The 24,586-nt window shown below is 45.9% G+C and overlaps 1 protein-coding gene across 1 annotated transcript; it reads right to left on the bottom strand.

The window, feature by feature from the left end:
- Nucleotides 1–868: 868 nt before the first annotated feature.
- Nucleotides 869–24,443, bottom strand: zranb1a (zinc finger, RAN-binding domain containing 1a). The gene is made up of 10 exons (XM_083636088.1): nucleotides 24,194–24,443; nucleotides 22,820–23,675; nucleotides 15,268–15,455; nucleotides 10,641–10,794; nucleotides 9,098–9,169; nucleotides 6,759–6,957; nucleotides 5,163–5,283; nucleotides 4,154–4,283; nucleotides 2,949–3,178; nucleotides 869–2,803 (listed from the first exon to the last, which is right to left on the bottom strand). Exons 2-10 carry the CDS (start codon nucleotides 23,652–23,654, stop codon nucleotides 2,588–2,590), a joined length of 2,145 nt encoding a protein of 714 aa, XP_083492214.1. The 5' UTR covers nucleotides 23,655–23,675; nucleotides 24,194–24,443; the 3' UTR covers nucleotides 869–2,587.
- Nucleotides 24,444–24,586: the final 143 nt, after the last annotated feature.

Below are 24,586 nucleotides of genomic sequence, written 5' to 3' on the forward strand. Positions count from 1 at the left end.
GAAAATGACCTGCATCTCAGTCTGATCTTTCTACTTTGGCTAGCTATTAAGGCCAAAAAACATCAAACTATCAGAAAAAAAACATACACCTATATAATGCCCCAAGTGTTGTTTCATTACTCATGAATGAGTTTTATTGTTAATATGTGTAAAATGATGAGAAAAAGAACAATATAGTCTTGTATCCATGTTGTCGTCAACCCTGTTACTTTTAACGAAAACACCCCTTCAGACATAATGGACTGTTCCAAAAGTTGTAACATTTCCAGGAAGTGACATCACCTGCCTTTTCTAAAGATGATGGTGGAAAGATAAGTGACATCTGCTTTTAATTAATTTTCTTCAAGTTTTGTAATGTCTGACGAGCACGCTGTGTCAGCCGTTACCAGAAAAGCATACACTAAAAAGTTATTTGTTTGGAATTTTAAATGTAGATATATAAGATAATTTCGGCCTCTCATGAATGCACACCATGTGGTGTTAGCACCTTTACCAGATGGCTAGTAATGGCTGCCAACAACATTTTCGTCACCCCTAATTTTTCATCATCCTCTATGCTAAAACCTCTCAATAAATCTGTCTCCAAAATATTCTGATTAGTAATGTTGAATTAAAGGGTTATGAATGTCACATAACTAACTCCGTTACAACTCCATAAATAACCCTATTACATCCATAACTATAACTTAAACATGCAGTATAACCAATATGCTAACTGTTGTCAGCCCTGTTACTTGTATAATATTCTAATATAAAAAAAATAAATGAAAAGACACATGTAAAATAAACAAATTTTATGCGTTAAGTAAAAAGTACCAGTAATCCACTCAAAGAAATTTGGGTATTAATAGTTTGTTTACATAACTTTTTCTTAAACAGAAGATGCTGTGAAAGTGCCAAATGTACCGGTAAATGGGCATATTCATCCATGGGAAAAAAGTAAACTCCTCAATATTCTCACTTTACAAACACACTTAGTGTAACAAGGGAGACTTTATCTTTCATAATATATCAGATTTGTTCTAAATACGGATTTAAAACCTTTTCAAACAGTAATTGTTATGTCGGTAACAGGGTTGACAAAACACAGATATGCATGTTGTTTATATGTGAAAAAATAGAAAAATAAGATAGCCTGAGATGGCACGGCACATTTTCCTGAGAGGTAAGGATCCACTTAATCCAAAAAAGGGCTTAAATACTTTTAAAACAGTACTTTGAAAATCAAACATCAAGAATGCAAAATGCCAAGTTTTCCGATAAACACCCACTTCTGCTTTACTAGTCTTTTTTTCAGAAAGGGAGCCATGTGGCCAATGCAAAAAGTGTCCATCTTAACATGGGATTGTAGTCTTAAAATCTTACTTTTCATAAGATTTTTGGGGGGGATTATTTTTTTTAGAAACAATAAGTGTTCATACCATAAATGAAGATAGATCAGTGCAAAAATTACATTTGATTCAACAATTTACTTGTTTCTACTTCATTTACTTCGATAATTAAAATACTTACACACTAAATGAGTTCAGGTAGTCTTGGTCTAGTTAATTTTAAACTGTGTGTGTGTGTGTGTGTCTGCATTATTGACTATATCAATATAATTGATGAATAATCTTTTTTGAAATATACCTCTCCAATATATATGACTCAATGTGTTTTGTATATATGACTGTGTTTTGTATACCTTATAAGAAAAATCACAGACTGAGCGACATACAGTCCTGGCACCACCAACCCAAACACATGGGAACTGGGGATGGAAAAACATGCACATGACAACCATGAGGATGTGAGTGAGTCAAATTTAATGTTAATGCACTCCATTGAAAGAGGCAGAGGGTTTGGTTTTCTCATTCCCCCACCAGCGTCACCGCCACCCACTCTAACATCAAAATGAGGTACTAAATCACGCATAAAAATGTCAGTAAACTTGTAGTTTTTTCTTCTCTTCACAGAATGTATGTATATCTGTGCAACATAATATTCTTCAAGATTGCATGAATCAAACGAAACACAAAGGAAAACGGGGGCATGATAACGGGCTAGCCTCTGCGCGCTAACCCTCCTAAACAAATAAATAGAATCCAACCTTAGAAGGGCTTTTGCAGAAGGCTTGCAACGGGATTAACAATCAGGAAAATAGGTGCTCTTTAAACCTTAATAGACACACAAGGATTATAACGCGCTCGGTTTTAAGCAAAATTTCTGTCAGGCAATTCTGTAAATTAAACTTCTCAGCAAGTGCAGCTTCGGGATTTCCTTAAATATACTTTCCTATATGTACTAGTATTTCTCTCTGGCCGAGTATTGCGAGTATTTTCCAAACAAATGGGAAGAAGTCTGCATCATAACGGGGGGACAAACTAAGGAAAGCAGAGCGAATGTGCTGAAATTATCAGGACTGTTCCTTGGTGCTGGCATTTTCTTTTCCATCACAAAGCCTACAGAACACATGCATTATTACAAGTCGAAGATTTACAATCTGAGGAAAGGGAAAAAAAGGTCTTGATAGTAAGGTATTCTTCCAGAGGCCACGAGCCACAGTGGCTGTCCAGTCTCCTCGTCACCGGCTCTCTCCCTCCCCCCCTCACTCATCCTCCTCCTCCTCCTCCTCTCCGTCAGAGAGCGAGGCACAAGGGCGGATCTGTCGGTATCTGTCCAACCACTTCTCCAGCATCTGGGTGACGAGGGGGTGGTTACGGTGGCGGGAGGTCTTCTGCATGGCTGCCAGCATGCCTCCATCTGTCACGCAGCAGTCCAGCCATTCCCTCAGTAGCTTCTCCTGCTGCTCCTCGTTGCCCGTCTGAGTCACAGACAAAACACTGCATTAGACTGAAACGTATTTACTGTAATGACAACCTACCACAGTCGGACATCGCAAATTCTCATTCTCGAGGAAACCACCGCTGCGTAATGCGCACGGCGTCGCGACTCGGATCGATTCATACCTCTTGTGCAGACAGGAAGTGAATGTGCAGCAGCTTCCTCTCGCTGTCCACTAGCGGCAAGAAGGTGACTGTGACATCGTCGTCCGTGTTGAGGTTGGCGCCGGCGCCGCGATTGTCGTAGCCATCGTTCTCCATGGCCACCAGGGCCGAGAAGTGGCCCCGCGTGTAGCCCAGGGCGATGGGGCTCTTCCAGCAGAAACTCTGCTCCCATAGCAGAGGTAGATACACACCTGAGAAGACACACGCAGGGTTTTCAGACCATGTCGGACCAGCTGGGAACTGCCGCGGGCCGAGACAGCAGCCCAAGTCCCTGACATCGGAGCCGCCTGGTCGGAACTGGCCGTGCACGTTTACCCTCAAATTACACTGTGTGTGAATGCCACTCGGGGCCAAGCGACATCTAGTGTCTGATGTGACAGCAGCAGTGGCTGTGTTGCAGCTAACGGGAAAACAACTGGCCCATTGTGCAGTGCAGTGAGCAGGGAGATATGCTCTGCGCTCCCTGGTGCAGCCTGGTGCCTGGCTTTTCCATGAATACGCCCGCCCTCCCTCCTCCTGTCTGACTTGCCTTCTGCTGGGCCCGCCTCCCAGACACAGACACACTAACAAACACTGGCCCATTAGCCTGCAATGCAGACTGGATGCACTGGAGGCACTGTGCTCCCCCGCAGCTCGTCAGAGCTCATTCTCTTTTCATGCCTTTACGCTGCTCAGTGAGGTGCTGGAGTTCGCAGCGATCTTAACCGCAGTGTACCGAGTCATCGCTCCTTATGTTTTGTCCAAATTCCATTGCATTCCAGTACAGTACAATAGACTGACTTGCATCAATATATTTCACGTCCGTGTTACTTAGCAGCTATGAATGCCCAGCTCTGGGCCAGCTATAGCTTTCATAAAACTCTGGCTTGTTCTTCCCAGGTTATAAAAGAGGCTATGGGCAGGCAAAAATAACCAATAACCACAGACCACATGTGATGTGATTAGGGGCCTCATTTCATGCTATGGTCCAAGTATATCGAGTTAGAATCCTGTAGCCACACCCATGGGGGAATTAATGTGTTTTACAGGTCCAGTCAGTATACCGACTTGTAGAAACGTCAAACATCTATACGATAAGCACATAGCCCGTATATATACTGTAAGTGACCATTTAAATGTAACAATACCCTTAAAAAATCTCCAAGTTTAGCCCAACGCCGGCTCACCTTGAAAACGTGTGTAGCCTAACGTTTCCCCGCGGAAACTCTTGAAGTATTTCACTCCGTAGACGATGATCGGTCTGCGAAGGATGTGTGCAAGAACAAAAATGTGGGTCTGCTCCAGGCTGGCCCCGGGCTGCATGGGGGGGAGGGGAGGGGGGGAAAGACACCAAAAAGGATACAATGCATAAGTGATTGGTGATGTAGTCGATGCAATCATATGTGTGCACTTTTCAATTGGATATTACATTTTTGGACAACTAAAAACAGTGAAGGGGCGGAGAACAGTGACACTTGTACTGCAGAACTCACATTGCAGGTTTGCTTCAGTTGATCTCATGCTACCAGCCACCTTTCTCTTTTCCACCTCTCAAATGTGCCATCTGATACAGTGCGAATGCTTTACATTTCATCCTTACAGCAGATGACATAGCCCATCTTGGCAACAACAACATTTCATGTTAAAAATCAGACTTCAAAGTCATCTAAGGGATACAAAGGCTGATCTTCTCCCTTGGATTGCACGGCTCGCTCACAGGCAGAGATGGCACGGTAGCTTTTGTCGTGTTTGTGTGTACTGCTGGGGGAGCGGCTCCCCAGCTAAATGGCTGTAATCCCCACATCACATGTTGCGAAGGAGCGCCGCATCAGCAGGCGTGCCACTGCCAGCCGGCGGGCAGATGAGCTGTCAGCCTACGAGTACATCTTAGTGGATCTCTCTTAATTGCTTATGTCCGCCCTCTTCCTGCTCAGCTATTTGTTCTTCTCACACAGTTCCACAGATCTGTCTTTGAGTCTGTCTCCGTGCAGCAACGCTCCTTCATGGATTATCCTGGATTTGATATCCTCACTTCCGCCTTGACATGCTTTTACAACGCATATCTCAGTCATCATGACTAATACTGTTCAGACTCTCTCCCCACAACTAATGTGAGTCCATCCTTGACAACTTCAAATACATTTAATTTCTCCTACACATAATAACCCCCTGTTCCTAACTACACTTCTTAAATACCTGGCTGGCCAGAGAGAGGATGAAGGCCCAGTCCTCCTGCCACTGCTCCTCTCGGAGGGAGAAGTGCAGGCCGAAGCTCTGCGAGTACCATGACTCCCAGTCCTTCCAGCGGGAATAAAACCTGCAAAAGCATCACAAAGCAACACATCCGTTAGCTGTGTGACTGGCTGCTGAAAGTTACAATGAAGACTTTTCAAGATTCTGTTAATGACAATCTCGGACCAATTTAAAATAAGCCCAAATAGAGAATAAGTAGCTGTAGTGCAAGTCTGTGCAAGCAGGGAGATTTTCAATACATAAACAGTACTTAATATCTGAAATTCAAATGCAATGGCTGCATAATTTTTAAAACCTTCTAAGGCTTTGAATCTCCATAATTCAGTTTAAAACATTACTTTGTGAAGGCATCGCAGTGCAGACACCCTGCTGACACATACCAAACAAAGTCATACACAGTGACACACACACACAGACACACACACACACAGGAGGACATCATCCCTTATTTAAGTAGCCAAATCTCCAGTATTTGACTGAGTGAGGGAAGTATGTAAATATATTGAGGTAAAGGTCCTTTGATTATTGAGCCTGTATTCAAATCAAGCTACAGAATGACTCCCAGCAGGGCATGACTGCAATGGCCCTCTCAACAGGACTGTTTAGTTAAGTCATATCTATAGAGTGGAATACAGCAACAGCAACTACAGCAGTTTGGACTTTCAAAGCCATAACTGCAGGGGGTGGAGCTAGTTTCAAATAGAAAAAAAAAAAAAAATCACGATTCTTAAACTCGCAAACTTCGCATTTCCTCGCCAAAACTCCCGACGCTGGAAAAAAAAAAGTTGCTTGTCACAAAGAAATAACACTCGTTTGAAGACTTATTTGAGGGAATGTAATAATGTTATCCATCACATCCGCTAACCTGTTGCTCTTTGAACAACTCTGGATATTTATCGGCCAAGCTGGACGTGATTTGCTCCCTTCGCCTGCAGCTTTGAAACATGGTTTACAGATGGCCGATGTTGTGTCGTGTCAGCAACGTAACAGTGGGAGGGGGCTGGGAGGATTACACTGGTAGAAGGACCCATATTTCACGTAAGGCATCATGGCAGCTAGGAATAAGGTGGATAACTTCAACTTATTTTTCTTGAGGGTTAGGGTTAGCATGAATAAATGTTAGCTTTTGACTTAGGTTTGCCTTTGTGTGCACTGTGTTTACATTATTTCAATCAGTTGATAAAACCTGTTCAAATAAAAACTACCGGTACATAATCTTATACACTTTATTCTGCTTTCATGCCATAATTTTCCACACCGCCTTTCTTAGCACACAGCGGACTGGAGTAGATCCTGAAATCCCCCGATGTTCTGGATCAAGAATAGATTTTGAATCAAGAATAATTTTGAATCAAGTATCAATATTGAATCGAATCGTGACCCCAGGAATCGAAATCGGTTCAGGAAGATACCCAAAGGTTCACGGGGCTAGTTTAGTGTTCCTATAAATATTTTGCTGGTGAACACTTTTTTTTTTCAAATTCAGTGAGTTTTCCAGGACTTCAGTGACCAGAGAGAGGCTGCTCACTGGTGTCTCACCAGTGTGAGCAGTCATGCAGGCAGTCGTGGAGCGTCTTGCGGAGGACGGAGTCCTTGTCGTAGATGCCCCAGGTGGCCTGTAGCACAGAGTCGAGCAGACAGTCCCCCGCTGTGCGGTTCCACAGGGCATACAGCCGGCTGTCCAGGCGCGTGCCCAGCTCCAGAGACCAGTTGATGACGGGAGACTCCTCTTCCAACTCTATATGATGACAGACAGACCAACACAGCAGGGGGAGAGGTGACATTGTTAGCCACTCAGTCATTCTATTAGACCGTGTTCACGCTATTTTGCTTTTGTCAAACTGCCAACAACAAATCTTTGGCAGTAAATAGAGGGAGCGAGCGTGTTTTGACGAGAACAACACGTGATGTCGACTGCATTTTTGGTGAGCTGACCATCACAACAAAGAGGACTGAGTTTCATACTACGTAAGCAGCGCGGACAATTTATGGCAATACGTATAATCCATGCGACCATAAAATACTGGTTGAGAAGTTGATAGTAGTGAGTCTGATTACAAGGAGTCATTATGGGAGCACATTAGATGTGCTATGGGAGTTGCAGATGGTGGCAGCTACTGCAGTGAGCAGCACCAGGGTGGGAGTTACATGGAGGCCATGGCCTCCTTTGCCCCTCCCTCTGGCCGTGATGCCCTGAGATCCCTAAGGCCACCTTGGCAGTGCCCTGCTACCAGCCTGCTACTGTCAGTTGCTTTAAAAGCATCAGTCAGTTTAATGTAGCCTGCCCTATGCAAAGGCTGTGTAACTGGCTCATTTTAACACATTTCAGAAAAATCACTCTTCATGATGTCAATAGAGAAATGGCCTTTGTGCCCAGGCATGTGGCCTTGTGCCTTAAAAAAATTGCGACACTGAAGGCCAGATGACAAAATTCCCTAAAATGACGAAATTCCCACCCTGAGCAGCACACAACCTGCTTTTCAGTGGATTTTCTCCCAAAACAGTTCAACATGCCCTTACTCATTCCTCAACCATTCCCTATGAAAACCCACCAAACCCAGAACATCTCCCCCCTGTAACCCAATTTATGAAGGCTTAAATAGGTTGCAAGACTCCTCTGAGACCTGCAGTGCAACACTCAAGACAAGCAGTGTGCCAGCACGCGCCCACTCACCCCCGCACAGACACGCCCACTCACCCACCCACTCCCACAGACACGCCCACTCCCACACAGACACGCCCACTCACCCACCCACTCCCGCAGACACGCCCACTCACCCACCCACTCCCGCACAGACACACCCACTCACCCACCCACTCCCGCCCACTCACCCACTCCCGCACAGACACGCCCACTCACCCACCCACTCCTGCACAGACACGCCCACTCACCCACCCACTCCCACACAGACACGCCCACCCACTCCCGCACAGACACGCCCACTCACCCACCCACTCCCACACAGACACGCCCACTCACCCACCCACTCCCGCACAGACACGCCCACTCACCCACCCACTCCCGCACAGACACGGTGAAGTCCTGGGAGTGTCTCTGGATAAGTGCGTGGGAGGGAAACGGGAAAGCTCATTTAGTCTAATTGAAATGGGAAGAGACGAGTGGCGACCGGAGAGCAAAGCGGCAGATCGAGGCTCCTAAAACTCCGCAGCTGATATTACCGTCTTTCAGAGGCTCGGCAGGCTCATTTTTAAAGCTAGGGTGATGATCCTTACACCGTTATGAAACTAGACCTAAGGAATCGATTGAGACCATCCATGTCAACCTAGCATGTCGGGAAGGGGGCTAAATAAATAACGCTTAAAAGCTTTTCATAAAAGTTCTAACAACGTTCATATTATTTTGAAAGTTTATTTTAGATTTAGAATGCACACTGCAGCAAACGTGTAGACGCCTGCTATCGCCTGGCTCATCGCTTGGTGCTGCAGCTTGATTGGGTGTCTTGCTGTCTTTCCGTCTTCAATTGGTCCATTTCAAATTGGTCCCTCCTCTCGCCGTTGCTGTCCGCCACTCACCGCCTTGCAAAGCATGCTGGGATACCTGGCGACGTATCCAATACAAGCGACACCAGGCGTCTACACGCAAAAAAAGTTTGCTCCAGTGTGCACAAGCCGTAAGTCATGACCCGCCCTACTCTGCCTCTGATTGCATAGATAGACTCATTCTTTTGGTCATTTGGATTTAGGTCAGGTTATCGCCACAGGATGATGACGTAGATTCACAACACACGACACGCTTACGCTTGACAAATCGTACCGGCATACTTTGTTGTCAAAACGCGCGCCTGCTACACAAAATGCGTGCAGGTTGGCAGGTCTGGATAGGTGCAGATACGTTTGTGTGTGTGAATGTTGGGTACCTTTCTGTACATCGCGATCCAACACCTCATCAAACAGCTTCTCTTGGACAGCAGGTGGCAGGTCCTCTATATCTGCAAAGATACATGGGGGAAAGTATTGGATTTTCATGCTTATTATGACCTGCCAATGGCAGCACTGCACCAGAGGCAACACAACCTAATGACAAACAGAGGGGGGAGGGCTTTCGTGATGCCATTCAGCGGTTGACATTTGGTCAATGGGACCCTGTAAACATGAGCTCTGTGCAGCATGGTGTGTTTGTGTGTGTGTATGTGTGTTTGTGTGTGTGTGTATATGTGTGTGTGTATTGAACTGTACACATGGAGCCAGAACACTGCTGGCTATTCTCTGGCTCAATAGTGAATGGCACTGCCTGTGTCTGAAAGAGACGCACAGAAAGAGAGTCCTGCAGCTGGCCTGCGGCCAAGTTCAGTCTGCACAGAAATACTTTGCATAACACACACACACACACACACACACACACACACACACACACACTTTTTTTCATCTACTAGTCGTCAACCCTATATAATCTTTCATGACGGCTCTGAAACGGAATACAACTAGTAGCTCTGAAAAGCAAAGTGCACGTCATGCATGCCACAGGGACAACCAGCCGCTGTTTCTCCCACAAACGCCATGCCAACAAGGCTCACTGAAATGGTGCACGTTTATATCATTCGGAGGAGAATCCTACGGATGATCGTGAAATTGAATTATGAATATAACCCCCCCACCCCCCAATTTGCCTTGGCAGAGTAAATGCAGCTTGTAATGTTCAGCAGCGTCAATCATCATGTACGGACATCAAGTAGCGTTGAGACTAATGTTAAGACTGAGATCTGTCTTTTCGTCTGTCTCTCCACCTCTGTCTCTTTCTCTCTACTCCTTTTCGTGCAACACTCCTTAACCAGTTATCCTTGATTTGATGTCCTCACTTCCTCTTGACATGCTTTTACAACGCATCGCTCTGTCTATTTCTACTATCCTTGACTGCCACTGTTGCTCTCTCCAGTTACAGTAGTGGGCAGAGAGCTCACCTCTAGGCAGGGTGAAGGGGACCAGGTCACTCTCTCTAGTTACAGTAGTGGGCAGAGTGCTCACCTCTAGGCAGGGTGAAGGTGACCAGGTCACTCTCTCTAGTTACAGTAGTGGGCAGAGTGCTCACCTGCAGGCAGGGTGAAGGTGACCAGGTCACTCTCTCTAGTTACAGTAGTGGGCAGAGTGCTCACCTGCAGGCCGGGTGAAGGTGACCAGGTCACTCTCTCTAGTTACAGTAGTGGGCAGAGTGCTCACCTCTAGGCAGGGTGAAGGTGACCAGGTCACTCTCTCTAGTTAGTGGGCAGAGAGCTCACCTCTAGGCAGGGTGAAGGTGACCAGGTCACTCTCTCTAGTTACAGTAGTGGGCAGAGTGCTCACCTTTAGGCAGGGTGAAGGTGACCAGGTCACTCTCTCTAGTTAGTGGGCAGAGAGCTCACCTCTAGGCAGGGTGAAGGTGACCAGGTCACTCTCTCTAGTCTAGATAGTGGGCAGAGTGCTCACCTGCAGGCAGGGTGAAGGTGACCAGGTCAGTGAGGAAGTAACAGGCGAAGTCTCCCTTGCGCTGGTGCAGTGAGGCCGCAATCTCCCTGCGGATCTGTTCTGTCAGCTCAGGGCAAACCAAGGACGGCATGCACTTAGCTGCCTGCTGGTTCACCTGGGACACACACACACACACACACACACACACACGCACACACACACACACACGTCTTCAACCTTTTTCAGCCCAAGGACCCCTTGGTTGATAGTGAAACAGAGCAGGGACCCCCCGTAGGATTTAAAAAATAAATAAAATTGTGTTGCATTTTAAGCATGGCTGCATGGCCTATAATAACATTTATAATCCAGTGCACACCAGGATATGAGCATTGACACTTCTTTTTATTAATAATTTAGTTTATAAAGGACAGTGTGCAAAACAAAGAGAGATGAGTACACCAGATTTAGCAAGAAGCTAATTTCCATCTGTCGTCCTAATAGTTTACATTAAAAAGGCAAGGAGGAGCGAACAACCCGTTTCACATATTGCTTCAGCCGATTTTTTTTTGTAAATAATTAATGCTGGAGTTTACTCAATATTTCTTTTAATATTTTTTGTAAATAATATAATATAATCATATTTTTTGTAAATAATTTAATGCTTGGAGTTTACTCAATATTTGTTTTGGTCTAAAATACTTTGGGGGGGGGGGGGGTTACTAAATATTTTAGTGAAATAAAAAAAATATATAACTATTCACAATACTCAAGATCAAACACTGTCATGTCTATATTTTGCAGAATGCCAATGGCATTACTCCCTACATGGAGGCAGTACACAGGCCAATTATTGTCTCCGTCCAACGAGATGTGGCCTTCTGTGTCTTTGCTAATCACTGCCCAGCCTCCCTAGCCTGATATTCAAACTGCATCGTGTGTGAGCGTGGCCTCGAAGGTCTGGAGCCAGGCTCCACCCTCCCTGCATATGAAGGTCTGGAGCCAGGCTCCACCCCCCCTGCATATGAAGGTCTGGAGCCAGGCTCCACCCCCCCTGCATACGAAGGTCTGGAGCCAGGCTCCACCCTCCCTGCATACAAAGGTCTGGAGCCAGGCTCCACCCTCCCTGCATACAAAGGTCTGGAGCCAGGCTCCACCCTCCCTGCATACAAAGGTCTGGAGCCAGGCTCCACCCCCCCTGCATACGAAGGTCTGGAGCCAGGCTCCACCCCCCCTGCATACGAAGGTCTGGAGCCAGGCTCCACCCCCCCTGCATACGAAGGTCTGGAGCCAGGCTCCACCCTCCCTGCATACGAAGGTCTGGAGCCAGGCTCCACCCTCCCTGCATACGAAGGTCTGGAGCCAGGCTCCACCCTCCCTGCATACGGAGGTCTGGAGCCAGGCTCCCTCCCTGCATATGAAGGTCTGCAGCCAGGCTCCACCCTCCCTGCATACGGAGGTCTGGAGCCAGGCTCCACCCTCCCTGCATACGAAGGTCTGGAGCCAGGCTCCACCCTCCCTGCATACGAAGGTCTGGAGCCAGGCTCCACCCTCCCTGCATACGAAGGTCTGGAGCCAGGCTCCACCCTCCCTGCATACGAAGGTCTGGAGCCAGGCTCCACCCTCCCTGCATACGGAGGTCTGGAGCCAGGCTCCACCCTCCCTGCATACGAAGGTCTGGAGCCAGGCTCCACCCTCCCTGCATACGGAGGTCTGGAGCCAGGCTCCACCCTCCCTGCATACGGAGGTCTGGAGCCAGGCTCCACCCTCCCTGCATACGGCCACAACTCTATGGCACCACGTCCATTAGAGACCGATGGCAGAATTGCACCCTGGCTAATCCTCTAGCTAGCTAATCCTCAAAGTGCACTTCTGCTGTAATGATAGACATTATGGGCTATATATTGTCCACTCTGGGCCTTAACAATGATAGGCCTACGTGTTTGAAATACAGAAGCACAGAATAACGCCATCCAGACGACCTTGAATAGTTAGAGGAACACTTCTGACTTCGGCCCAATCCCAATTCTTTTCTTAACCCTCAATCTTAACCCTCAAGCTCAACCCTCAATCTTAGTAGCCCTCAAAACTAAGTGTTAAGGGCTATCTTGCGACTTTAAAATGGGACAGCCCTTAAAGGCAGATACGTCTTCAGACTGTGGGGGCCAGCAGTATGCCAAAGCTCCGTCCAGTCTGTCAATTCAAAAGGAGAGGAAAAAAGCATCCCTACAAATATTTCCTTGATAATATAGATGTAGAAATTACGATAACCATTGTATTATCTTAGTTTAAATGTAATTTTATGGATTTCCGTTTTGGAGCCTAACACATTTGTTGTTGCTAACTATCGATAGTCAGTAGCCGTGCTGGTCAAGCCATATTATTATTATTATATTATAACATTGTTAACGTTGTTACGAAATGCCATAATTCTCGGTGGTAATATCGTTGTTGAGTTGTTTTTATCAAGATACAGCCTACGTGTAATGCGTCGCACCACAAAACAAGTGGGGGCTAGAATGACCGTGCTTTCCGACGTGAGGGCTGGCTTGACTGCAGTGTTTAACTGCAGTGTTTAACTCATTGAGTGCCAGCCACTTTTGGAGAACGGACGCTCCCAGTGCCAGAGTTTCAGAGCGTTTTCAGTGATTTCTCGAGGCCCACAGAATATTGTGTGATATTACTATGTAAACACTGAACACGCACAAAGAACGATGAGACTCTCTTCTATCATCTGCAAAAAAAAGTTTATTGATCCCATTTTCCGTTCTTTAGTTATGAGCCGGAGAAGATAGCTTGATTTAACCAAAAACAGCAATTTTTTTCTAGAAGCTGAGATAATGAGCCTTTTGTGAAATTAAACATTTCAAGCACATCACTGACTCTGAAGCTAATATTTTCTAATGTAGTAGTCACACCTCAAAAATAATTTCCTTCAATAAAACAGTGAAGGCCAGGGAATTTTGTTTGGCAGAATAATATTTTTTAGCTGCAACCAGCAGCGCTGGCCCCTGCGTGCGCTGCTGGTTGCAGCTTCTTGCTGGTCTTGATTTGCTGCTGGTGGGCATCGGATATTCTGGCTTGCGTTTGCCAATCCTGTCCTGCTGTCTGGGTCTGTCTGGGTGTTGTGTGCTGCTCTGCGTCCTCAACTGCACACTCCTCCTCCGTATGGGAGTGTCTCTGGTGGCTCTCTGCTGAGTTTGCTGTGCACAGTGAAGGGTGCGCGACATCCAGCTTTTTTACAGCGTTCCGCGTGTGTTTGTCACCGGCAACCATGCTTCCAGTTGAGAATAATAACAACTCCACGGCTGATCATGCGGATGTGCTGTCGCAACGGACACGGAGCGGCTCAATTGTGGCAGCAGATTGGCTGCTGCAGGCACAGCTACAGTAACGTTATGCTTCATGCATATCGATGCATACGGATGCGATGCGATTTCCGTTTCCCCAACGACTTCTTCTTTGTTTTTTCCTTGCCTTTCTGTTATCTGGAGAGCACTGTCGCCACCTAAGGGTTCTGTAAAATAGGTTAGACACATTCAATAGCTCCCATATTGTAAGAGGCGATGTAAGAGGCTTAGATCGACATCCCCCCGTCAAAAAACGCAATTGACGACTTTAGTCGTCTTTGGCACTCTACGTCACTATTTGAATTGACGACTAAAGTCGTCATTGGCACTCAATGAGTTAATAGGAATAGGAAATTGGGATTGGGCCTTCCTCTTGGGTGTTTTGCCCCCGCCTGATTGTTTGGCTTTGAACGCTACCCAACTTGTGAGTGATGAATTCCCAAAAGAAAATCACTAAATCGCAAGTGACCTCTTAAAGTGATCATCTCAAAGATGTTCACCTAAATAAATGTCTGTTAACTCACTATCTCTCTGATAGTGCGTTAACACAATGCTGACTGAGCCAGTGGCCCATTGATGGCCACTGCCTTTGCATTTCCAGTATTGCAGCATTTATCAACTTGGTGTCTGTGGTGACACCTAGTGGGCGGAGCTAACAATACTCACTCTGCAGGTTACTGGAGGTTCCCGAACACTCTTGTGTGAAGTAGGATAACAAGCTACTTTTTTTCCGGTCTCTGCTAGCATTGCAGGCACTACTATGGGCGAACAAACTGACTATTACTAATGTCACATATTGCAACACTGTTTGGATCTCACCTGCAATTACCACTCATCACCATAGGTGTCACCCAAGAGAAGAAAATGGAAATCTTAGAGATTATCACTTTAATTTGTATAAGGCATAACATTTAGCTTTTAGTGCATGCATGCGTACAGAGGTGTGTGCAGAGGAGACTGAACCAATGAATGGTCAACCCGTTGGCTCAACGTATATTAACGGCTCCAGTTCCTCAAAACAGATGGCATTACTGAAAACTATATAGGCGCCGCACATTTGAAAAGTTGGTGCCTCTGAATCCCTTTCCGATGTGGTGGTAAAAATATAGCGCTCTCCCCACTACCCCGATCTATAGCCACACTACCCCGCCCGATCTATAGCCACACTACCCCGATCTATAGCCACACTAACCCGATCTATAGCCACACTACGCCGATCTATAGCCACACTACCCCGATCTATAGCCACACTACCCCGATCTATCTATAGCCACACTACCCCGATCTATAGGCAAGCTTACCTCTGTGAGAAGGATGGCCAGCATGTCCTGCCTCTGGAAGCGGATGGCCAAGTGGACCAGGGTGACGCCTGCGTCAAACGCTGAAGAGCGGTTGAGAAGACGCACCTCGTCAGCGGTGAGCTGCCGCGCGATGTCGCCACCAGACGACTTGTAGGCCTCTATCGCCGCCAGGTCTCCCTCTACCACGCCTGCAGCACAGAGGGAGGAAGTGAGGTCAGAGAGTAGAAAAAGCATATATTGGCATTAAGATGGTACAGATGAATACATGTCTTACTCTACTGGTTCAGTCGTTCTGTGTGGCATTCACACAGAACGACTGAACACATTCACACAGGCAGCTGACTGAACACACTGAAGACTGTCTGAACACATTCACACAGGCAGCTGACTGAACACACTGAAGACTGTCTGAACACATTCACACAGGCAGCTGACTGAACACACTGAAGACTGAAGACATTCACACAGGCAGCTGACTGAACACACTGAAGACTGAACACATTCACACAGGCAGCTGACTGAACACACTGAAGACTGAACACATTCACACAGGCAGCTGACTGAACACACTGAAGACTAGAGCTGCCGAAAATAATCGATTCAGAGATGCATCGCGATGCTTAATAGGACGATTCTGAATCGATTAACAAATATCAAAAATCGATTATTAAAAAAAAAAAAAAAAAAAAAAAAAAAAAAAAATTTAATAATCAAATAAAATAGAATGTAAGTACATGCAGTTGTTTATTTTAATTATGGATCATAATACAATGCAATTCCAAATGCACTTTTATTTTAAAAGTAGCCACACAGTGAGAAAAAAGAAAGTGAGAAAAAATAAATCATGTATTGGGGAAAAAGTGATGCATCGATTTAAGATGCATCGCGATGCATCGGAGATGCATCGAGATGCATCGTATAATCGAATCGAATCGAATCGTAGACTTGTATAATCGAATCGTATCGAATCGTGAGATCAGTGAAGATGCACAGCTCTACTGAAGACTGAACACATTCACACGGGCAGCTGACTGAACACACTGGGACCCGCTTCCTCAAGACAGTTTGACATCGATGGGGGTGACACACAACAACAGTGTTTAGATGTGATGCTCACGGAACGAGGGTGGGGGGGCTGTTCCCTGAAAACCATACACGTTAAGCACCTGTCACCGCTCCGGTGCCAGACGACCACTGCTGTCAGGCTGCCACTCCATCATGAGGCAGCCTGGTCAAAACCAGCCGGTCACGTGAACTCACATTTCATTTTGTTCTGCGGGACCGTCTGACCTGAAGCTTTCACCCAGTGTTTGCAGTGGGGCGGAAGTTGGGCAGGTGTACTTGCCTTGACAGACAACTCCTTCAGCCAATCAAGATTCAAGATTCAAGATTTGTATTGTCACTCCGTAGTACAAGTATCACGTGTGAAATTCTTGTGCTGTAGACTCCGTTACAACATAGTGCAAAATAACAGGGCATATACAGTGACATATTCACTGCACATAGGTGCAAATAGCATAGACATAATTTAAACATAATTAAACATTCTGTTTGCACAGGTGTGCATCAGCGTTGGATCCAGTCAAACCCAAATCCACTCGGGACGGGAGAACGGCAAAAACACATTTTCCGCCGAGAAACTCCGCTGTTGCATACTCCTGTACTTGTTTAATTGTTGTTATTGAGTCTATTTCTGCAATAACTGGACTTTATCGCTCAAACTCGACGACGTTACTCCTCGAGGCGGACAGGCACGGAGGCAGCCATTACTCGTTTTCCCAGCGGCGCTCCTGATTGGCCGGGTACGATGTCAACTACGAGGGAGGTCGCTGATTGGCTTGTGCGCTTTGCAGTTTGGGCAGAAGCCCTGCCAGGGCTCGAGGCCAGACGGTCTGGTAAGTTTACCAGGCTAATCATGAGGCATAACAACACATTAAAGCTACTATGCCAACAAGCACCTCTGTCTCTCTTTCAAACACATCTGCAAAGCTGACATTCTTCATTGTGTCGAGGGAAATGAATGAGAATCATTTCAAACAGGCCTATGCTTTGGGAATGGAGGAAGCTGGTTTTTGAAACCCGCCCCAGCACTATGTCCCAGACGGCTTTGTCATGTTCATTAAAAGCACTACAGAATACATGCAACTGTGAAATGTGTGAACACCAGGCCCGCCGCACCCCATTACGCAGAGTACGCAGACTGCGTAGGGCATCATGTGACTGAGGGCACAAAAAAAAAAAAAAAAAAAAAAAAAAAAATTGTGCCCTCAGTCAGGCCACTCACTGAACAGCAGGCCAGGCGCTGCCTACTGGTTTACTAGTGGTTTTATTACTTTATTCAGGGTTAAAGTGGGTGCATCTCATTGTAAAATTGGAGTCGGCCCAAATTGGGCTTCAAACGGCCCAAATTGGGCTTCAAACGGCCCAAATCTGGCTTCAAATGGCCCAAATCGGGCTTCAAACGGCCCAAATCGGGCTTCAAACGGCCCAAATCTGGCTTCAAACAGCCCAAATCTGGCTTCAAATGGCCCAAATTGGGCTTCAAACAGCCCAAAAAATTTGCCGCCGCCCTTCGGACGCCGGCACACACGTCAGCCCGTATTGGCCTGGCCTGCTTGGTATCTAATGCCTGGCCTGAATTATGATCCCAGTCCGCCCCTGCTTGCATGTACAGTTTAACAATCGCTTGTTTGCTGACATGTACAGTAATTCTAACAAGTGTTTGTTTGCCACATGTAATGTAATGTGAGATACACTAGTATCGTTCATAATTAATGATTTTGCAGTCTTTCGATTGACAGTTATTGAAAGTTTTGCGGGGGGGGGGGGGGGGGGGCACCACAAAACAATTACGCTTAGGGCACCCAAATGGCCAGCAGCGGCCCTGGTGAACACACATCATACTGTCCTTAGTCACTACTACCAAATCATATTAACATTCTGGGGAGAAAGTGCGTGGCAAATTCCCAATGGGCCAAGCTGAGGAAAAGGGCTAAACGCGAGAAGCATGCGCATAGTGAACAGTGATCTCTAGCCCTCGACGTCAAGCCGTCATGTCAGATATGACCTCTGGGGGGGGCAAACGGTGCTAGATGAAGCCACTGGCTGCCCCAGTGTGAGAACAGTTATCACCCCACCAGGCATCTACAAAGCAGGACAGCCAGAGCAGCATAGCTTAGAAGAGCCACAGCAGACAGACGGAGGACAGTTTGTGCACGTTCACTTTGTGCTACTTTGAACAGAACGTGAGGACAGCTCATGAATAGATGATTATGGATGCATGATAGCAAGTGGCATGTTTGAGCTCTCATAAGAAACGTTGAAGGATATTGTGAGCTACATTGGACAGGTGGATGCACAATTAATTTTGTGTCTCGTAAATAATTTTAGATTAAAATGTTATACCGTAATTGAACTTTATTTCATTTTGAATGATTGTTGTAGGCCAGGGGTTTTCAAAGTTGGGACAAAGCTGGGACCACGCTGCTGGACCACGGCGCCGACCCGGCCGTGGTGACCGGCACAGCTGGAGGAATGGGCGGATCCTGAGGCTCTCAGGGTCTTTCTGGAGGCCAAGAGACGTCCTCGCAGTCTGGCCCACGTGTGTCGGATCCGGATCCGCCAAGTGCTGGGCACACATCGCCTGATTCAAGTCCACTCCCTACCACTAACACAAGTGATGAAGGACTTCGTGCTCCAACAAAACTGATTTGAAGCTTGAAGGTTGTTGTCAGTTTATTTATTTTCATTTCCTAGATTTAGTTCTTCGGTGACTGTGTTTCAAACAAATCCATGACCAGAGATTATATACCATCAGCATACACCACCTGTAGCCAATCCTACTACTTGGAGAGCGTTAATTGGAGTATGTCCGTGTGTGTGCTCAGTTCATCGTCTCCAGAGTCCCCACCCCAGAAATTCTGTTTATCTTAATATGACGTGAGGTTCAGTTAGCTTTGCACAGAAACAGCTGGGAGAAATACTTTTTACTTTTATACTTGATTACATTTCAGAGCCTGGAATTTTTTACTTTTACTTGATTAAACAAGTTGAATCAGTACTTCTACTTTCTTCATTTAGACCAGTAACTGTACTTCTACGTAAGTAAAGAATATGTGTACTTTTTCCATCTCTGATTGTACATAAAAACAGTCTGTCTGAAGTCATTTATTTGTTTCTGACTCAAACCCCACTAAAACTACTGTATCTCTGAACTATCTTCAACCAAATCACACACATTTAGGATATTCTATGTGATCTCGTTTTGATAACTAAATGTATAATAACTAGTGTCATATTTTTTCACTTCCACTCACTGAGCCTCCCCTGAAACTGCAAGTTGGAGGCAGCCCCTCGAGAACCTCTGCCGTAGGCTAAAGTAGTCAAGATGCAAACACGTTTAGTTGAATAGCTTTGCTCCCAAAATCACACTGTTTTTAGCCAATTAGATAACCAGAGTGTTCAACCTCGAAAATCTGCTATTGCCGAGCAACAAAGGAAGGATTGGTTTCCTCTGAAGAAACAAGTTTTGTTTTAATTTCTAGAAAGACCATTGTGCAATCTCTAATAATGTCTGTCTTTGATTATGGTGATGTGCTATACGTACATGCATGCTTCACCTTCCACGCTGAAGCCTCTTGATGCAGCATTTCACAGTGCTCTGCATGGTTTATTACTGCTGATGGTTTCTCACTCATCATTGTATTTTATACGAAAAAGTGGGTTGGCCTTCTCTTGCCATTCAAAGAGATCAACACACAATCTTGTATTTGTTTATAAGGCCTTGTATAGTAAAGCTTCCACTGTATTTGTCTTTGCTTTTAAGTTTCAGTGCTACAGGATATCAGACACACATTAGATTGATCACTCCACGTATGAATAGTGAGTCAGGAAAGACCGCTTTCATCTTTTATGCTCCTGATAGATGGAACAAGCTTCAGCAGGACCATCTCAAACTGGACCGACTGGTCTACTCTCCATAGAGACATTCAGGGTGCATGACATAGGGACTGCACCTGCTCTTGTTTGTCTGTATCTGTGATTTTCATGTGATTTGTATTGTTTTACATGTACCGCAATTTCATCATTGTATATGCTGGGGCAGGGCATCCTTGAAAAAGAGAGCTTGCTCTCAATGGTCCTCCCTGTATAAATAAAGGTTAAATAAAAATGAATAAAACAAGATCATTTTCAGTGTAAACAGACTGAGTTATCAATGACCTTTTTCATAATGAAGCTTGGAAAACTGTGCACAACTTCACTTGTGTAAGAGTGCCCATGGGCAACACAAATGTTAGTATAATGTTTTTATACAGGCTCATATTCTCTGCGACAGGAAGACGTGCTGCTTACAGTCTTTGCTAGTGAAACAAAGGAAGTTAAGGAACAATATTACACAAACAGTGTCTGCTTCCTTTTGCGGAAAACTAGGGGATCCTCAGATTTGGGCCCAAATAAGCATCAGTGAAAAAACATCAGACGTCAATTGGGGAACAGTAAGAGTGACGTGAGATCAAGTTCTGAGACCTGAGGAAGTGCTTGGCTTAATGGGCTGTTTGGCTTGAGCTTGTCCTGCATCGACAAACACGGTGATCTCACTTTGAAGAGCCCAAACGTAGTGAATGTAACATGACTGACACAACTCCGATCCAATGGCATAAACAAAAAGTATATAGAAAACGTCAGGCAGATGTGGGGCATTAGTAAACTATGTATACATGCACACAATATTCCACTATTATTCAGAAAATGACAATATTCTGAATTTGATACGGACCATGTAAACTGCATATTCCAGTTCCATTTTCCGAATTTGGCCTTTCTTTGAATTTAGCATTTTCCGATTAAGACGTGGGATATTCCAGTATTATTCGGGCTTTAGGAGGATTCTTTGATCATGTATACAGCGCATTCAGAATATGCGTGTCAATCAGGGTTTTTAACGCAGTTTGCGACGCATCTTGCGATTCTCGCCTGTTTGCAGTCAGCTGATGTGTGCTAGTAGCGCTAGAAGAGGCGATATAATCATATAATCCATCATCTGGCATGCGAAAAGAAAAGCCCACATTTCTGATCGGGAGATGAGAAACATGCCTAACCCAGAGTGGCACCCACGGAGGTCCAAAATGCTTGCGAGGTAAAAAAAAAAAAATCCATTGGAGTGAATGGAGATGACGCAACTCTTATAACTATATGACTCTGGCCTAACGTAGCCTACTTTTAACATGAAAAACTTGGATATAATTTTTTTGGATATGCGCAAATATCACAAGTTCACAACGCCAAACTTTTCAGTAGCTAGCTCCTGAAATGAACCAGGTGATGCTGGTAAGAATAGTGCGTCTCCGTTTATTCTCAACAGAAAAACTCTGCTGTTTCTACCTGCATCTCTCCAGAAGAAACCGGAATATTGTGTGCATGTAAACCTAATCGGTGAGGGTGAGGAATAGAAAAGATCACTTTAAGGTGTTCTATTCCTCAACAGCAAACACCACAACCAGGCAGATACAAGAGAGGGGGGGGCAATCACTGCGAAGGTCAGGAGGACGCTGATCACATGCTTGCGTTGATGTTTCGCGTTTGTTTTGTTTTTTGACTGATGCTCGTGTCTTGTCACGGCTATTTTTGCCTCCTGGGTGCCTGGCTCAGCACATAAGCACCACTGTGTTTACAGGGTGTGTTTGACGGCGAGCCAGGGGAAGTCCAGGGGCTCCACTCTCTCCACTCTGCTGCTCAGACGGCCCATTCATCCCCACCGGCCAGGAAGCACTCACACACTCTCTCAAAGACACTCTGTGGCCCGGCGAGACGAGGAGTGGACAGGCAGACAGACACACGGCCGTTCAGTGGCCAGTTGGATCAAATTCCTCCTCGCCATTTAGCGACTTGCTGATGCATCTGCGTTACACTGCAGTTCAGCACCATTTGTGCCTCTGGTAATGACAAATATCTCACTTCAGTGGACGGCTTCCACCAGCAAACAAACACCTAGTGAAATATAATCTCTCATATTTACTATAGCCAGGACAGGGCTTGCCAAGTCGTTATCTTAGAAATACAGGTCACAATTCCTGTTCTATTGTACTCTAAAGTTTGGAGTCTAAACAATGACACATATGTTGTCATTCATCAATCAACAAAACACCAAATGGTTCACACACTCATATCGAACATAGATGAGTGAGGTCACCCTCTGCACAGTAACAAAATCAACTAGGAAACTGAAACCATCACCATTGGGACCAAAACAATAAAGCTATTGCAGACGGACTGGAGCATCTCGCTCTGCCTCTGTTATCACAGAGCAGGACATCACGGAGTGAAATAAATAGCTAGCATTACAATGGAAAACGTTACGAAGTTAATGATGGGACAAGAACAGGGAGTTTTTGTACCAGTAGTACTATTCAGGTGAGTCATAGAGCCTGGCCTAACCAAGCCTATTCAAGGCCTTGACTAATCATATCATTAAGGAATGCACTGACCAGAATGAATCACTACATCATGCCAATGGAGGAATGATGGGTAATGATGCATAAATAAATTAACTCACCAGCACAAGCGTTGAGAAACAGCCAGTCTGTTTTTCTCATTCGGTTTCTAATCTGCTTTAGTTTTTTGAAGTCGACCTCTTGCTCCTCTTTGCTGCTCATGGCTCCAGCTGCTAGCTCTATCCTCTGGAAGTCCATTTTGACCTCCACCTCCCTCTTGGAGGTAGGAGGGGACCTCCTCAGGCGCTGGAGCTGGCCCCCACTGCAACTCCCCCTCCACCTCGCCCTGTCCTGCTCATTGATAATGGGTGATGGCTCTGTAGATTCTGCCAACTCTATGTCTTCTTGGTTGTTGGGCTTGGGGTGGTCGCACGCCACGCACTTCCTGGTCGTGGGCCAGTTCTGGTAACTGCAACCTGTGCATGTCCAGTGCTGCTGGTGGATGTTGAGTCTGTTCCTGTCGTTGTACTTCTCACAGGGGTCCACGGGGGACTGGGGTGCAGGGCGGCAGCTTGAGGTCTGGGGGGACTCAGTGGGGCTGCAGGTCCTCTGGCGCTGGCGCTGGCCCAGGCACTGTGTGCAGCGAATGGCCCGCGGCCAGTTCAGGTAGGTGCACATCTGACAGGACCACTTATTAGTGGTCTCAGCAGTGCTAGCTGGCTTGACCCTGGGCCTGGCACTGGAGTCTGGGCAGATGAGGAGGCCACTGCCACTCTGAGTCCTGGGAGGGTCCCACTCAAGGCCAGGATCCAGATCAGGGCTGCTTTTGTAGGGTTCCTCTGTGATGATGGGGCCCCTCATCCTCTGTGCACGGCACATGGTGCACTTCACTGCAGAGGGCCAGTTTTCATAGGTGCAGTAGTCACAGGACCATTTCATCTTCTGGTCTGTCATCATGGATACTTCCCTTAGGTCAAGCTGTATTGATAAATCACAACCAGAGATAGGCATAAACAAAAGCTATGTTCACATGGTGGATCTCCGTCTCCGAGGTCAATAAATAGTAGAGAACTAACGGTACATTTTGAATGAAGCCAAATCAAACTACAGACTATGTGGACATCTCCTGGTAAGCATGCATGTAGTTTGCCCAGCAACTCAAACTGCTCTAAATTGGTTGGCCATCTTCTATGACATTGGCAGGTTGAAATTGCGTTGTGATTGAATAACTAAAATTGCCTGCCAGCTGTTTATCATCTGCAACAGTATTGCACGCGGTAACAGCCTTGATTCACGTGACTAACGTTAGATGTATTGCGTTAACTAACGATAGTTAGGTAACGTTACTTCTGAGCTTTAGCTTCCATGCTAGCTAGCTAACCAGCTAGCTTAGAGATACTTTAACAATCAAACATTTCATTAAACATATAATCAATTGCGAGAAAATATTGGAATTTCACCATACTCTTAAAAAGCTCAAAATGGCAAACTCTTACCGTTTCGCGGCTGTGCTCTTTTCTCTGGTAATGTTACTGCTGAAAACCACAACAAACCCTCCCTGTTCTCCTCCTATCAAACCGTTCCCGATTCAAGTTATTTGGACCTATTCGTTCTCTCACATGTTTAACGCTACCTTTCTAGACACATTCACGTCTTGCAGAATAGCCCACACCTTGGCAAAGCCTGTCTGCCTTGAATCATGTTGCAAATCCGTCACACTCCATGGTTTACATCGCCTCGGTGTTGTTTAATGGCGGCGAGAGAGACAAATGACTAGCAGAGCCAAAATAAACGCTAGCAGAGCACAGGCAGGCAGCCTTCGTCACCAATCATCGAGCTCAGCAGCGCACAATGCGATTGGATCGAGTAGTGTGTTGTGCTTGTGTGAC

This window comes from Poromitra crassiceps (assembly GCF_964638095.1).
Source record: "Poromitra crassiceps genome assembly, chromosome: 4".
NCBI lineage: Eukaryota > Metazoa > Chordata > Actinopteri > Beryciformes > Melamphaidae > Poromitra > Poromitra crassiceps.